The sequence below is a fragment of the Varanus komodoensis genome, unplaced genomic scaffold (genome assembly GCF_004798865.1).
Source record: "Varanus komodoensis strain SLA01 unplaced genomic scaffold, ASM479886v1 scaffold273, whole genome shotgun sequence".
Taxonomy (NCBI): domain Eukaryota; kingdom Metazoa; phylum Chordata; class Lepidosauria; order Squamata; family Varanidae; genus Varanus; species Varanus komodoensis.
Window position 1 is genome coordinate 62,635 of NW_025335709.1, and position 17,446 is coordinate 80,080.

Here is a 17,446-nt window from a genome sequence, read left to right on the forward strand (position 1 = left end):
GACATATATAATGCCTCTTTTTGGTTGCTCTCAGTATATGAATGTATAAGAGCATTTGCATGACTGCTTTTGTATATATCCACCACATGCTGGTTTTATTGATTTCTTTATTCAGTTCATATGCTGTCCTTTTTTCTTTTTAAAGAACTTAAAGTTATTTTTCATGGTTCTTCTCCTATTGCTCCCAATGAAAATCCCTCAACAGCCACCCCATGAATTAGGTGGGCCTGAGAGTTCCCTATTTGGCTCCATGACTGGGTGGGGACTAGAATCCACATCGTCGGAGTCCCATGCCAGCACTCATTACCACTTCACCACACCAGCTCTCTCATTGGTCACTCGCCACCTTCGAGCCAGGATTTTCCCAAAGAGTGGAAGCCATGCATCTTTCGGGCCTGTTAGGAAAACAGAGTGTAGAAAAGTTGCCATCCTACCTCTTCAATGGATGGAAATGTTGGGTGGATTAATAAAAGTGACGCACACACATAGAGACACACAGAGGCACACATTCATTTTCATATTAGCCATTATTTTCCTGGATAAAAAACAAAAATAAAAGCCGTCCAATGCTTTGTAGGACTTTCTGCTGCAAAGGAAAGATGAATCCCTTGCAGAGCTCAATCAGCATCCATGTCAAGCTGAGGTTGACTGCAGGAGGCTGCACTTGGCCAGTAACGACAGCACCCTTTGTATTGGTTTGACACTGCTGCTGAGGTCTGCAGAATGGAAGTTCAGCAGAGTTGCAAATTTATTTTACTACTCTTCATTCTCCAATAGACGGATCACATGCATTCTCCCTCTTGTGCAGCTCCCCCTTTGTTTTGTCTCACTGTGTTTCTTACACAGTAATAGGTGGCTGTGTCTACAGCTGTCAGGGGCTTCACCTCAAAATAATACTGGTTCTTCGAGGCCTCGGCAGTTAGGGTGGTTCAGCTCTGGGGAGACACGGCATAGTATGTTCTCCACTGATTTCTAACCCAACAAAACTGGCCCACCCATTCCAGTCCTTTCTCTGGTGCCTGCCACCAGTAGCTCTCAACAGAACCCCCTGCCACTCTGCAGGTCAGTCTCAGGGTTTACTCTGGCTTCACTATTCCTCCTCCAGATTCCTCCAGCTGAACACTCGCATGGACAGTTGAAGTGAAGAAGAAAGCAAGTATTACAAGTATTTGCTGTCATCCCAGTTCATTCCTCACTTCTCTGTGAAGAATACTCACACAGTGGGGGTGCTAAGAAAAAAAGAAAAAGGAAGGACCACTGCATTGTGAGCATGAAGAGGAAGTCTACCTTCTGCAGTGAGAGATGGCCCAGGAAGCACCAAACTATGACTTGATGAGGAGGTGTGGCCACCTAAATGGAGAAGAGGAACAAGTGCAATTTGCATCTGCTTTCAATGTCATTTAATATGTTAATATCTCATAGTTAAATATGAGCTTCAATTTGTGGATTTCAAGATGGTTCTATGTGCATTTTGTAGTTGTGCAGTAGCAGATTCATTCTCACTTTACCCTTTGCTAATTTTAATTCAAGTTGTTCTTCCTGAACCTCCACACAGCATTGGATAACAGAGCATTAGGAATCCAGTGTGCGTGTGTGTCTGTTAATTGTGTCAGTGCTCTCACCTCTCCCTGCTTATAATGTACTGACATTGTCTCATAAATCACTCAAATGCAATTATGAAAATTATTGGGATTGAATATATTTAGAAATTATAATATTTGAAAGTGGTCAGTTGATACATTGTGAGAAGCCATGGTGGAATCATGTAAGTGTCCTCTGCTCTCCTCATATGGAAGAGTCACAGGAAATAATTGTGCATCACAGGATGGAAAGGAGCTCATGACTCACTCACCATCTCCTCCAGTGGTCAAGAACCAGAAGAACCATGGCTCCCCTTGGTGCACATTCATGACAGGCACAAGTATGTGGGTTCTCTTTTCCTCATGACACAGCAGTGTTCCTTCCACTCGCTGTTCTCTGGTGAGGCCAAATCCATATGGAAAGCCACCCAAAAGAACTGCACCTCTTCGGCTCTGGTTCCAGTGGGCAGAAACTCCCCAGTTAAGGACCCACCAAATCCTCAGTGGTGGGTGTACTGAGAGGATTTCTCAGAGTTCCTGTGCACAACATGAGCAGTCTGAGAACAACAGTGGTAATGCTGGGGAACCTCTTGCATTTCTGGTAACGGTCTCTTCCTTTGCAGCTGACATAAGCAGAAATCCTCGGCCTTGCTGTTGAAACCACATTTTTATATCCCCCTCTTATTTTCCCAAAGGCTGCAATGGTTTGCAAGCCACTGCTGCCCTCTTCTGTAAGGCTGATGGAAAATAGAGACCCACTCCATGTTTCTGAAGAGGAGCTTCTGCTGCAGTGAGCAAAGGGTGGCCAGGTGGAGATTGCTGAGCTCCCACCGATCTCTCTGTCAGTCCCTTCTCATGAAATGTTTGCATTGGCATTTGAAGATTTACCCCTTGGGAAGGGATACAGGCACAGGCCACCTGAAGTCCTTCAGGATGGGAGGAAGGGAGGGAAGGAGGGAGGGAAGAAGGGGAAGAAAGTTAGACTGCCAGACAGTAGGAGGAACCTCAGACACCTCGTGCAGCAATTTAGAGCATGCTAGTAATACACAAATATATAATTTCTCCTTCTTTGTTGCTTTCACCATACAAAAGCCTGATAGCATTGACATGACCTGTTTTGTGTATATCCACTTCATGCCAGTCTCATTTATTTCTCTATTCAATTCATATCAAGTGTTTTTAATTTGTACAGAACTTAAAGCGGCTTATATGATTCCTGCCCTCCTGCTCTTAGTCTATTTCCCACAACAACAATAATGCTGTGAGGTAGGTGGGCCTGAGTGACCCCATTGGCTGCATGGCTGAGTGCAAACCAGGATGTTAGCCACCTGAGTCCCAACCTCACACTGCACTGGCTCTCCATTTTTTTCACTCGCCACCTTAGAGTGAAGATTTGCCCAAAGAGCAGAAGCAGTGGGCCTTTCCAGCCTGTTAGGAAGGCTGAGTGCAGAAAAGCTGCCATCTCACCTTTTCAAAGGATGGGAATGTTGCATTGATGAAAGAAACATAGAAACATAGAAACAGAGCGAGTCAGAAGGGGCCTCCCAGGCCATCTAGTCTGACCTCCGTCACCAGCTGGTTCTGCTCACGACATTCCCACCATGTGCATGTCCAGACTAAACACCCGCACCGAGCAGCCCATTCCACAATGTCGGGGTCCTAACTGTCAGGAAGTGCTTCCTGGCATCTAAATGGAACCTTGCACACACACACACACACTATCAGGCATAAATTTCCTGGATAAGCAACAAAAGAAAAGCTGTGAAATGCTGTCTAGCAAGTTCTACACTAAGGGAAAGTGTAGGAATCTCCTCCACAGCCCCATCAGCATCTTTGGCATGCAGAGCTTGGCTGAAGGATGCTGCACTTTGGCTAGCAAGAACATCACCCTCCACATTTGTTTGATAGTGCTGCAGAGGCCCCGAGAATGGAAGTTCATCAGTGCTGCAAGTTTGTATTAGTTCTCTGCATTCTCTAGTAAATGTATTTTAACCTCAAAACAATGGCAATCAGCTGCGCGCTGTTGCCTGAAATATCCGACAGAAAGGGAGCCATGAGCACACCCCTTCCTCTTTTTGTACAGCTCCCCCTTTGCTTTGTCTCACTGTGTTACTTGCACAGTAATAGGTGGCTGTGTCTGCAGCTGCAACAGACCTCAGCTCAAGATAATACTGGCTGTTAGAGGCGTCGGCAGTCAGGGTTGTTTGACTCTGGAGATACAGGGAATAGACTGTGCACCACCGATTGCCATGCCAGTTGACTGGCCCACCCATTCCAGTCCTTTCCCAGGAGCCTGGTGGATCCAGTTCCAGCCGCTGCTCTTCACAGACTGCCCAATCACGGTGCAGGTCAGCCACAGGGTTTGGCCTGGCTGCCGTGTTCCTAGTCCAGATTCCACTAGTTGAACATATGCGTGGACAGCTAATGTGAAGGAGACATTGATTAGTGTAGTATTTGCTTTAATCCCTGTTTATTCCTCACTTCCCTGATAAAAATACTCACACAATGGAGGTGCTAAGAAGCAAAGGAGAAGAAAGGACAGCTTCATCGTGTGCACAAAGAGGAAGTCTTCCTTCTGGAGTGAGAGCTGGCCTGCTCCTGGACCAAATCCTAAGCACTACTGTGGATGTTTGGTCTGCTAAATGGAGAAGAGGCACATGGCCAATTTGCATCTGCTTTCAATGTCAATGGGATAGAAGTTGAAAAGCATGCTTTTTTAATACCACTGAGTGATCATCAAGTCTGAGGAAGGTCCTCCGTTGCTCTCAATGCCAAACTTTCCAGCCACTCTTCCCTGAATATAATGAGACTTAATGTAATATGTTTAATTAAAAATCTAGGTATATTTTGCATGTATTCTAGAGGTGGGATATTTCAGTTACGCAGTCTTTTCCATTTTGATGCTGTTCTCTCTCTCTGCATCTGACCATGTTGCTTTGCAGAACAAAACAGAATTCAGAAATGCTTTCTAGCTCCATTTTGCTGTTACTCAATAACAGAAATCTTGGACTGAGCCAGTCTTTGGAAATGTTCATACAAACTGACATACTTGCAGCTCCTACATTAAGTTGCATTAAAGATTAAGTTTCCATTGATATTTGCACTTCCAGTTTGCATATATGTGGCGGTGTTCACAGCCCCCTTCCCACCTCCCAAATCCATTATTGATTACAGTTGCATTTCACCAAATTGCTAAAGCTCTCCAAATAAATAATTAATAATTTTTGAATTGCATGTTTTGATTCAAAGTGCACGTGTTCTTATTCTTACTAGCATTGATTTCTTTTCTATAACCCCAATGCACAAATTTCTGGAGGAGTACAATACAATAAAATATGTATTTAAGTTTTTGTATAGATCTGAATATCAAGCATCCCTCAAAACTATCAGTACAGATTCATTCGAAGTCACCTGGAGTGTTTGCATCCGGTCCCACTTGAATCTGATTTAAACAGATTCCTCTATTTCAAACTAGGACACCAGAGTTCAATCCCTCATACACTATTCTGGTCTAGTCAGGATAGAGAGATCTGGATGTCACATCATTTTCAAATTTGTACAATATCTTGTAAAAACAGAAACGCCTCCCATGAATTTTAGGCTGGTGCTGGACACAAGAAGAACAAGAAAACACAATGAAAACTAAAAATAAGCCTAGCTGATAAGTGCTGCATCCATCCAGAGGTCTCAGGGGCTCTGCATTGTTTTAATCTTCTTACTGAAAAGCAGCATACTAAGTGATGAAGTTAGTCCCCTTTGGGAATTCCCTCCTCAGAGAAAGGGTGATTTTCCCAGCAAGCATGAACTATTACTTTTTTGCTCAAGTGGAAGTGGAATCTGGTCTCACAGGGATGCCATGCTGTGATTTATATATTAGCAGAGATTTTGGCATCATCTATCACACCCTGCAAACTTCCCTGTTCCCTTTAAGCTTAGATGTAGTCCTCATAGTAACTGGGAGGGGGTGTTAATTCTCACAGCAATAAGGTTCAAGGAGAGATCTGCTTCCATGCACAAGACTTGTGGACTTTGCATACTTTGTATATACATTAAAAATAATTGGACAAAGAAGTCACTAGTGTTGACAGACATGTTTCCAACTTGGCTAGCTTCCTGGTCAGGGCTGAGCATAGGAATCAGGTGATTGATGGAGAGCTGGATTCTACCCTGATCTTTGCATGTCTACCCTGGGATGCTCTCCAAAGCCCTTTTCTAAATTCAGTCCTATGACCTTGGAGTCGCAACCATGTGTGTGACTAGTCTTATTTATTTGTAAATTAATGAGACAATATTTGGTTCAAATAGACCCCTCCCATAATTTTCAGCTAAAACTTGCAACAAATTAAAAAGAGCATTTGAAAACTTAAAAGCCAGCTTAAACTTAACAACAACCACAAGAAAGCAACTTTTTAAACACTCTAAAAATTAAAATAGAAATCAAACAGTTTACTAACAATTTAAAGAAACAAACTAATATACAGCAGGTAAGTACATATGTACGTTCTGGCTGCCAATAATAGGAGTGTGAAGGTTGTTTTCCAGAGTGGAGAGATCTTAATTTGAAAAAGTTGTCAGAGAATCTGACTGTCCAAGTCTCCTAGAGCAACAGGGAAAACAACCTGAAACAACACAGCAGCAAAAGGTAGTAAGGGTAATAACAGAGTTTGGAGCAAAGCCATTTGCTCAGACTTCTCCCAAAAAAAAAGATCTATCACTTTCCTGGATAAGAGGAAGTATCTCTTCTCAATCATCCCAGAGTGCAGGACATGGAATAACAGGTTCAAGTTACAGAAAGCCAGTTTCTGCTGAACATCAGGAAGATGACAATGGATCTGATGACATGGGGAGGTTGTGGGTATCCCCACAGTGGAGGTAGTCAAGTTGCAACTGGATTGCCATCTGAGAGGGATGGTTCAAGTTGGTGTCTTGCGCTTAAGCATGGTTTTGGACCCAATGGCCCTCTGGCCCCTTCCATCTCTATTATTCTAGGATTCCAGGATTTAAAAATCTACAGGACAATGTGGCTACAACCACAGGATAATGTGGACTTCTCCCACTGAGGCTCCAGACACAGTGACAATACTGAAAGAGGAAATCCAAATAGGGATTTTCCATCCTGCTCTTCCCACACTTCTTGGCTACATTTGGAAAGCACTGAAGAACTTCTTCACCTGAGTTTGCATCTCAGACCCGAGAGAGGATGCAGATGAGGAAGCAAGGCCAAGAACAGAAGGCATCAGGGAAATCAAACCTCCCAATTTCCCCTTATTTCAACTCAGTTTAATGTACCCCAACACACATCCAGTGAAATATCAGCAGAAAGGGGGATGAAGGGTTGAAGAGACCCCCCAGTCTCTCCTTCTCTGCTGGGTGTCGTAGTCTCTAATGCTAAAGTGCTCTGATGCTACCTATGGAATTGTTCTGCTGAATAGAAGAAAACCATAACAAACCAAGCATCTTGAAAAAGAACCATCCTCCTAGAGAACTAAGTCCTCAAAGAAAGTCCTGTTCTCTATCTCTACTAACCAAATCTCTTTTGGTGGTTAGTTCCCAATTTGAGAACACTCTTTTGCAGTGTTCTTTTCCTCAGCCTGAATTATCTGAGGACAGCAGAGAATGTGGGAAATATCTCAAGAAATATATGTGAGCAAAAAGGATAAGCAAAGCACTGCATGTGGAAAGTCTCTTGGGAGTCAGATCCTCAAGTATAGCTATATCTAAGATATAGCTGAAGTTATATTACTCTCTGCTATAAAGCTGCAATAGATCACACTCCAAATGTCCCTGCATCCCTTCTGGGGATGCAACTAAGAAAATAAGCTCTGTTCTTGGGAGGAACTCCTGAGAACTCTATGGGGCAATTTGGTGCAACTACTAGGTTGGCTCGCTGGTCTACCAATTAACTAAACTTTCCAATTGGATTCCTCTCTCCCTCTCGCTCTCGCTCTCTCTCACACATGCACACGCACATGCACACGCACCCATACACACTTATGTTCAGTTCCTCCTGAACTTTTAAAACTTTAAAAAGGGTGAAAAGTGTTCCTTGTCTTCACCTTCCTGTTATGCTTCTGCTCTGTATAGGATTCTGAAAGTTTGGAACCCATTTCCAAACCCATTTCTTATTGCTTTATGACAAATAAAACACTTGTAACTAGGAAGACATGCTAACACATTAGCAACCAATTACACCATTCAGAACAGAAACACTCTTTTGATTTTCTCCCTTTGTAATTATCCAAATTGGTATAATTTAATCACCTGGCCAAAGTCTGAGAGTGGCCATAAATTACAGCCCTGTATCATGCAGATCTGGGAATAGGGGCAAAATATAGGTAGGGTTCTGTCAGATACATTTCTGACAAGGTGATTGATTTTTCATTTTCTCAGACAGAGATGAAATCAGATCGTTGGCAATTCCAGTTTGAGTTCAACTAAGAACACTGATGAGGCCAATATCCACTTTAAGGGGGACTTAGGTAGATTCAGGCACCATCCAATGCACCCAAAATCAGGCTTCTCCTGTCTTGATCAACAACAGTTCACATAGAGACAACATAGGATGCAGTGGCAAATGCTGGTGGTGATTTTGCTGCCTCCTCTCCACAAATTCTATGCAGATAGTCTGATGTGCCCTGGAAATGCCCCCCTTCCTGTCCCACATGAGTGGTACCATCCAGGTGACCTCATCCTTGGTGGGATCGCGTCTCACATCATTTATACCTTTGATGATATTCCATTCAATCGACATCCTTTTCAGGGACTCTTTGAGATTCCACAGTAAGGGATTCTTCCATTCCTTTACAACATTTGCCATATAATGTAATTTGTCTATATGAACAATAGGATGTTAAAAGATTGATGTACTCTAATTATGATGAGGTGAGGTTACTACGTTCTTTGATTTAAAACAATCAAATCATTTGTCAATGCATGAAAATTTATTGGAAATTACAGAACAATGTAATTTTATTTGTCAAAAACTTTTCTTACAGTGGTATTTAAACTGCTTATGACATATTTTATCATGAGTTAATACATATTCTGTATTTCCATAATTCAAAGAGGCTTTCACAGTATTTTATGCCTTTTGTTGGAAAAAAATTGCTTATGTGCAGATCCCTCTTCCATTGTCTGTTTTCTGTAGGGTTTCTCCAGCAGGTTATGCTTTCTTATCTTGTACACCTTTGTGTTCGCGTCTTCTAAACACTTTTTCTTCATGGCTCTCTCTGTTTCATCTGGCCTTTTATAGTATTGGCATTGGTGTTGGTGGTGCTTTTTTGTTTTTTACTTCATTCAAACATTCTTCAAAACTTTTGATGCTCAAAAAGTTCACTAGTTTGACAAATGAGAATTCTTACAATGCAAACCTACATATTTCCATGTAGGAATTAGGTCCAATGAATTAATTAATTTCCAGATAAGTGTGTGTAGAATCACAGTTTCTTTGGGCAGATGTATGGATGGGTGGATGGACGGATGGACGGATGGGTGGAGGAAAGGGTCTCTGTCTCTGAACTATGGGAAATTGTGAGATTTTCATATTTCAGGATGACTTACTTTAGTGTTCTGTTCTGTGTTTGATTAGTTGAGGTGGTCAATGAAGAGTGTTCATTCATCAACTTGACTTAAAAACAAAGCAAACCTGCAATGCAGTTACTGTGACACCTCCAGTTTATGAATTCTGCAGGGTCTAAGATGGAATTGAAGTTTTAGTGAGGTTTCACTCTTTCAAGTTATTTAAATATTCACAGTATTGTTTTGGCTCTCTGAACTCCTACAAAACTCCCTGCTTCCTCTGACTCTACACATCTAACCTGAATCCTGCATTGTGCATCTGATTTACAGTGTGTCTGAGCAGCCTCTGCAAACCTTCTTATGGCAATGTCAAAAGTTATGAAAAAGAAACATGCATGCTTCATTGCTTCCCTGAATTACAACAGAACAAAAAAGCAGACCAAAAAACAAAAAACCCAAAACACCAAAAAAACCGCAAACAAAAATAAAAAATAGAGTGAAAGGATGCACTGCAGTACAAATATGCTTTTAATGAGATCTTGGAGTAATTCTGGAGATCTTGGAGTAATTCTGGACAATAGGCTAAACATGAACCAACAATGTGATGCAGACACCAAAAGGGCAAATGCTATTTTGGGATGCATTAACAGAAGTATTACTTCCAAATCATGAGAAGTAGTAGTTTCTCTATACTCCTCACTAGTCAGACCTCACCTGGAATACTGTGTCTAGTTCTGGGCACCAAGATTTAGAAAAGATGCAGGTAAATTGGAAAGGGTCCAGAAAGGGGCAACGAAAATGATCCAGGGTTTGGAAACACTGCCCTGTGAGGAGAGACTGAGAGAACTGGGCATGTTCACCCTTGAAAAGAGAAGGCTGAGGGGGGACTTGATATCCCTCTATAAGTACCTCAAAGGCTGTCACAAAGAGGACAAGATCTCTTCTTGCTAATGCCAGAGTGTAGAACATAGAATAATCAGTTCAAGTTGTGATAACCCAGATTCAGGCTAGACATCAGGAAAAGCTTCCTCACTGTCAGAGCAATAGGACAGTGGAACCAGCTGGCTAGAGAGGTTGTGGGCTCTCTCACACTAGTGACATTCAAAAAGAAACTGGACAGTCATCTGAGTGGGAGGGTGTAACATGGTGTCCTGCAACACCAGGGAGTTAGACTCAATGGCCTTCATGGTCCCTTCCAACTCTACTATTCTATGATTTGTGAAAGGAATGTGGAACTATTATTACTGATGAAAGAAATAACAGAAAATGTTGTACCAGCCACTGCATAACTTTCCTTAGCCCAAGGCTTGCTGCATTTTGGTTTCCACCACAATTATTAGACTCCAAATCCCAGTCTTATTGACACTTGCCTGCTCTATCTGGGGCTTAAGTTATTTAAATTCCAACATATATGCAGGGCAACAAGTTCTGGAAGGGTGATTAGCTCTTCCCATTCCTGGTCTCCCTGAAGCTATATGAGGTGTGGTTACAGAATTGACCTGTGACATGGAGACATCTGTTCTGATCCTCAGCCATAAAGCTCAAAGGGAGAGTGGGGCAATCACTGACTCTCCCCTAACAGACATCACAGGGTTCTTGTGAAGATAAGAGGGAAAGAACCCCTGTAGGTAAGCCAGATATACTACAGGTAGGACAAATGCCAGTATTCTGATGCATCATAAGCTACATCAGGGCTGAAAGTGTTGATTAGTTCAGATAAATCATCATGTGAATATATTTATTGCTACAATCCTATACTTATTTACATGCTTCACCATGAGGCACTGAAATAGAAAAATGACTAGGATTCTGGAATAATATGATCTTGTTACATTCACTATATTGACAGTGTGGTCACAAAGTTCTACCAACACATCCTTGCCTTGACATTTGCAGTAATAGAAATCAACAAGGACCCCAAGATATTGCCCAACCTTACACTCGGCTTCCATATCTATGACAGCTATTTCCACACAAGGATGATCTATCGGACCACTCTGGACCTGCTTTTCAAACTGCAGAGATTTGTTCCCAACTACAGATGTGGCATTCAGAAAAACCTGGCAGCCATCATTGGAGGACTTGGCTATGATACCTCCCTCCGTATGGCAGAAATCTTAGAACTCTACAAAATTCCACAGGTGGGTCCTATCAGTGGGGCTTGAGGAAACTGCACCCCTCTCAGCATTCTCAAGTAATATTGTGGTTTAGAGCCAAAAAAGTTGTATGGGGAGAAATGTGGAAATCACATTACAGTTCAATAATGTCAATAAGAAATGCTCTTGACTTGAGTCTCTCAGAATCTTCATAGTCCATCAACAAATCTATCTTGTGTAAAAGGTTCATGCACAGAGAAAGTGTTCCTACCATATGTGCATTTTCTTTCAGCTGACATATGGTTCATTTGCTCTTGGAGAGAGTCAAACCACACAGATTTCTTCCTTATACCACATGGTCCCAGATGAATCCATGCAGTATTCAGGAATAGTACAGTTACTTCAACATTTTGGATGGACATGGGTTGGACTCTTTATCGTGGATGACAACAGTGGAGAACAGTTCGTGCATGCCCTGGAGTCTCTCTTTTCTCAGGCTGGAATTTGTTCGGCCTTCACAGAAAGAATCCCACAACAAGGCCATGCAGATGACCTTATAGAAATGAATGATATAATCAGAAGTATTTATGTATGTTTCACAAATTATTCAACCAACGTATTTATCTTTTATGGAGAATCTTTGAGTTTTACATTGTTGAGGACAATGATGTTTTTGAAAGATCCTGTAGATAGGAAAACATCATTTGGAAAGGTGTGGATTACAACAGCCCAGATTGATTTCATTTCATCGGGTCTCCAGAGGAACTGGGATTTTTGGATGTTTGAAGGTGCCATTTCCTTCACAGTGCACTCAAAAGAACTTCCAGGGTTCAAGGATTATCTTCAGAGCATAAAACCCAACTGGAACCAAGGGGATCATTTTCTGAAAGATACCTGGGAACAAGTTTTCGACTGCTTCCTTCCAGATCCTAGAGTGCCCATTAAAGACCATGAAATATGTACTGGACAGGAGAGACTAGAGAACCTTCCTGCAGGTCTCTTTACAATGCACATGACTGGACACAGCTACAGTATTTATAATGCAGTCTATGCCCTGACACATGCTTTGCACGCCATGCATTCATTGTATCCCAAGCACAGAACAATCAGAAAAGGTAACACTGTTCAGCTCCAGTATCTTCAGCCATGGCAGGTAACATTTCCATTTGTGTATTTCAAAGCAAATTTGTTCCAAGTGAATGTATCTCCTGGTTTGTCCTTCACTAATGATCAGTCAAAAGGTATCACACACATTTTGTGTATAAGCAATGTTTTTTATGATAGGTGCCTGGAAAGAAGGGCAGATGACGGTATTAATCATGAACCATATTTTTCCATGTCTTATTCTCTCCCAAGCAGCTCCATCACTTTCTTGATGGCATTTTGTTTAACAACTCAGCTAAAGAAACACTGTCCTTTGGTGGCAAAAGACAAATAGTGGGTGGATTCGACATTGTGAATATGGTCATTTCTCCAAACAACTCTTTTCAGTTAGTGAAGATTGGAAGGGTGGATCCGAATGCTCCAAAAAGGAAAGCATTAGTAATGAATGAGAGCATGATTGTATGGCACAGTCACTTTACACAGGTAAGAAATCTGAGGAAGGGACGTCCTTGAGGAATCCATGCGTCAACTTCTCAGACATCCAAGCTCAGTTGAACCTGGCATTGGTTGTACCAGAATTTTTGAGTCAAGCAGCTTTGGTGAATTTGTGGAACAGTTCCCTGGCTCATGCAAATTTACAGCCTCTCAGTTTCTTTCTATCTGCTCTTATTCGTACTAATTCCCCTTTTTATTAGTGCAAATGGAGTGAAATTAACTGTATTCCAAGCATAGATTCCTAAAGGAAGCCACAGCATTGCATTTACAAGAGCTGAGTGGGTCTGTCCTGGATAAGACATTTTGGAGGGCACTCATTCACAGGGCCCCCATAGGACAGAGATGACTTGATGGCACATAACAACAGCGGCAGAATAAAGTGTGGCAAAGAAATATTTAATCCTATCAAGAAGACAAAAGAATCAAAAGTAATGGACATTCTACAAAATGTAGATGGGAGAAATTGAACAATTCCATGCATCCATACTCTGGGATACATTCGGTGCATGGTTTATTCTACAATTCTCCTTGTTTGGTTTCTTTGTCCTACTGCATCCTCACTAAGTGTTCACACAGGCCCTGAACAGGAAGTGATCCCACTACTGAGTATAAAAGGTGCACAAATATTGCTTGTAGAAGTTTGCATGGATGTTGTATTGGTCACAGCTGAGTAAGGGTGGGGGTTGCCCCTTGATTTCATTTTGTCTGTGTGATTTGCACAAATGATGTACCACTGGACATGGAAGCTAAGCTATGCACAGATCATTTCACTGCACAAGATTTGTTTCTTGGATTCATGTCATGTTTGCATTCTGTTTGTGAGATCCTACTGAAGAAAAAAAATGAAAATGTGTGTGCAAAGTGTGACCCATGAGACACACATGTCTAAGAATGGGAATTGAGGTAGAAGGACATGAAGAAAAGGAGCAGTGTACTAACTGCAGGGGGATGGTTTGTTCAAACTGCTGTAGGTGCCACAGAGGATGAGACTGTGGACATTGCATTTGGGGCAGTGCAGATTGTGCTCTTGGTGGTACAATGGAGGGAACCAGAATTTAGCATGCATGTGGGGCCTGCTAGAATTCCTAAGTGTTCATGTACTTTCCTAGATGAGGGTCAAGGGCAGGAATGAGTGAAGAAGACAGCTCAGATACTGGGATCTTGATAAAATTCTAACTTTTAAACTCTAACATATAACAACTACATGGAAAAGGCAAAGAGATAAATAAATAACTCCCATTCTAAACTCTTCCATCCAGGTGCCCCCAGCTTCTCTATGCAATGAATGCTGCCATCCTGGGAATCAGAAGAAAAAGAAGGAAGGGGAGAAGTTTTGTTGCTACACTTGTGTCCTGTGCCCAGAAGGGAAGATTGCAAACCAGACAGGTGGGTGACACAGGGCATAAGTTTTGCCACCAAGGTGTTTGTCATTCCAGATTAATGTGACGTGTTTCCATTTTTCAGATATGGCCAACTGTTTCCAATGTCCAGAAGATCGGTATCCAAACAGGAATAGAAATCACTGTATACCAAAAGCAATAAATTTTCTATCATATGAGGAACCCTTAGGAATCACATTAGCCTCACTTGCTGTCTCATACTCCCTCATCATTGTCCTGGTGCTTGGCATTTTTCTTATGCACAACAATACTCCAATAGTCAGAGCCAACAACCAGGAACTCACCTACATGCTCCTCTTCTTGCTCCTGCTCTGCTTCCTCTCTTCTTTGCTCTTCCTCAGACAGCCTGGGAAAGTAAACTGCCTCCTCCGACAACCCACCTTCGCCATTGTTTTCTCTATGGCCATTTCTTGTGTGTTGGCAAAGACGACCCTAGTTTCTCTTGCCTTCAGAGCCACAAAACCAGGATCAAGGCTGAAAAATTGGGTGGGGAAAGGACTATCTCATTCCATAGCCTTTTCCTGCTCCCTTATCCAACTCTTCATTTGCACCATGTGGCTCACATCAACTCCCCCTTTCCCGGATTTAGATATGCACTCGGTCACTGAAGAAATAAATTTTCAATGTAACGAGGGGTCAGTCACCATGTTTTACTGTGTCCTGGGCTACATGGGCCTGCTGGCTCTTTCCAGCTTCGTTGTGGCTTTCTTAGCTCGCAAGTTACCTGATAGCTTTAATGAATCCAAGTTTGTAACATTTAGCATGCTGGTCTTTTGCAGTGTGTGGCTTTCCTTTGTTCCAACTTATCTGAGTACAAGAGGCAAAGCCATGGTGGCTGTGGAGATCTTTGCCATCTTATTCTCAGGTGCAGGGTTGCTATTTTGCATCTTTTGCCCTAAATGCTACATCATTGTGTGGAGACCAGATCTGAACTGCAGAGAACAGCTCATCAAGAGGAAGCATTAAAGAATATTTCTTTTTTCTCCCTATGTGTACTATATAAAGGTGTTTCAGTATCTGATGGTTCTAGCATTAATTCCTTATGCTGACTTCACATTAGCATCCAAACTCCTTAGAAAGCTTCACTCAATGCAACCTTTAGCTAGCTCAGTTCAGGGTGGAAGCATGTTATGAAATGAGCCAGTGCAGCTGGACTCATTGCTAGGACTGAGAGGAATGTGTCCCTTAGGATGTAGTCATACCGCAGTGCACATCAGCCTTAGCTTGCATGGCCAGTGATCCATGGGGGTTGTTCTCCAACCACATCTTGAGGACCATATGATCTCCACCCATCTTCTTTGCCTTATGGACCTGGTTCTACACAATACAATATACTATTCAATTGAATGGGAAGAGAAAACATTTAAAGAAAACAATAACAAAAGGTACAAAATGGTTAAGGCCAGAGACAGCAGATGGGTCTGTAGTTGCTTAAAAGACCCCCCCAACACACACACACACAAAGATCCAAACACAAATAGGCACTCGCAAACACTCCAAAACCAAAAAATCCATAATGCACCAAAATTACTCTTCACCAGGTCATACAAAAGGATCCACAAACAGTAACAGAAGCAGATACAACAGTTATACTGATGGGTATAACTGTGACTGACATGTATATCTACTCTAATGATTTTCAGTACAGTACCACATACAACATCAAATTTCATCCCTCATCTTGTAATAGGGAAAAACTGTTTGAGAACTTTCCAACCTATCAGGGAACATTCTCTTTAACCTCAAAGTATTCTAATTGGAACAATGAAGCATCAAAGGCAGGGTAGATTTTTAAACGTTTCCTTTGCAAATCTTTAAACAATTCAATTCAGTTATTTTGACAGTGTCTTGCTTGGGATACATATATTTTTAAACTTTCTTCATGTGCCAAGTAGTTTTCGGACAAACTTCCACAGAATCCAACCCTCTTTTCTCTGTTGGATGCTTTCTTGGACTTGATTCTTGCTCAGGAATTGCGCTGAACCCAGAGGAAGTTGGTGAATGCTTGCAGACTTCTAGATGTGCCACTGGTAACCTCCTTCCACAGCTTGCAAACCACAATTGGTGCAAGTCAAAAGTGTGGCAGAGGGATGCTGCTTGCACAGGGTTGATGCCAGTTTGCACCCCAGAACATCAGATTCACAGCTACAAGAAGTGGATTGGAGTCTGAGAACTGGGACTCCACAGTATCCAATGGATTCCCACATCCTGTCATGAGCTAGGGTTCCTCCCTTCACACACTCAGAGCCACAGACCTTTCTTTCAAGACATTGTTTATTGACCAATGCATTTTCTGGAAGCTCAGAAACCAAGAATGAATCTCGGAGCATGCACAGAGCAGTTCATTGAACCCAATCTAGGATTCACTTTCAAGAACTTTCCTTATGAGCATGTCTGGGGCCCATCCCTTCAGAAGGGACCTTCTGAAAAAGAACACACCTCGTCTCTGCACATTATGTCTAATTGGGCCACCCTCTTCTGCTGATTTCATTTCATGGGGTTGAGAGTCATGCCTGCCTCATGTGTTTCTGAGAAACTTCTGTTTTCCAAGTCCTCTCCCTATAGCTGTACATCTTAGTTAGTCACAGGGGCTACTTGACCACCTGGGGAGTCTGGCATTGGGTGCATGCTTCCACAATACATTTCACACCAGATTTTAGAGCACCACTGAAACTAAATGCAATATTTACTCCTCATAGCATTGTCTCTATGTTGAAGTCTTCAAAACTATTCAAAATGCATCAGAAGCAAGCCCCATGGAACTCAAGAGGAAGCCCCACAGTAACAGAGCAAGTCAGGAAGTGTCTCCCGGACCATATAGTCTGACCCTGGGAACAAGCCAGCTCCGCTCATATAATGTCCATCATATGGCTGAAGAAGGGATGCATTGCATAGCACTAAAAGGTTTGTGGTACCTCAACAAATGCATATCCCAAATTCATGACGTGACAACATTTGATAATTTTGATGCTAGGGACATCTCCGTGTAAGGCTTTCCAGGGCACACTGATAGTGGTGGCATGTTTTACTTGATTTCCCTTATTTTTAATGAGGTCTTGTCATGTAGTCCCCTATCAAGCTTGTGTCCCCTGTCGAGACAATGAATTCCTCTTTGGCTCTTACTTTCCCATTTTCCTGTTTTGGTCAGTGCTGATTTCTGGTAATTTGGAATCAGACTCCCATTTCTTATTTCTTCTGGGAACAGAAACAACTTCTGGTCATATACAAGGACAAAAAAAAAAAAAAAAAAAAA

The 17,446-nt window shown here is 42.1% G+C and overlaps 2 protein-coding genes across 2 annotated transcripts in view; both read left to right on the forward strand.

The window, feature by feature from the left end:
* Positions 1 to 11,549: 11,549 nt before the first annotated feature.
* Positions 11,550 to 15,159, forward strand: LOC123025536 (vomeronasal type-2 receptor 26-like). The gene is made up of 4 exons (XM_044434357.1): positions 11,550 to 12,347; positions 12,554 to 12,781; positions 14,053 to 14,179; positions 14,258 to 15,159. The coding sequence occupies exons 1-4, from the start codon at positions 11,550 to 11,552 to the stop codon at positions 15,157 to 15,159; spliced, it is 2,055 nt and encodes a 684-aa protein (XP_044290292.1).
* Positions 15,160 to 16,949: 1,790 nt separating this feature from the next.
* Positions 16,950 to 17,446, forward strand: part of LOC123025537 (vomeronasal type-2 receptor 26-like) — an 8,494-nt gene continuing 7,997 nt past the window's right edge. Inside the window, exon 1 of the mRNA XM_044434358.1 lies at positions 16,950 to 17,179. Within this exon, the coding sequence (XP_044290293.1) occupies positions 16,950 to 17,179 (230 nt within the window). The remainder of the gene's footprint in view (positions 17,180 to 17,446) is intronic.

What these genes read in the sequence shown, in the direction of transcription:
- LOC123025536 (XM_044434357.1), top strand. Translation starts at nt 11,550, where the DNA reads ATGGTCCCAGATGAATCCATGCAGTATTCAGGAATAGTACAGTTACTT. An exon ending in GGCACAGTCACTTTACACAG is followed by an intron (nt 12,782 to 14,052) that starts GTAAGAAATCTG and finishes TCTTCCATCCAG; the next exon opens with GTGCCCCCAGCTTCTCTATG. An exon ending in GAAGATTGCAAACCAGACAG is followed by an intron (nt 14,180 to 14,257) that starts GTGGGTGACACA and finishes TCCATTTTTCAG; the next exon opens with ATATGGCCAACTGTTTCCAA.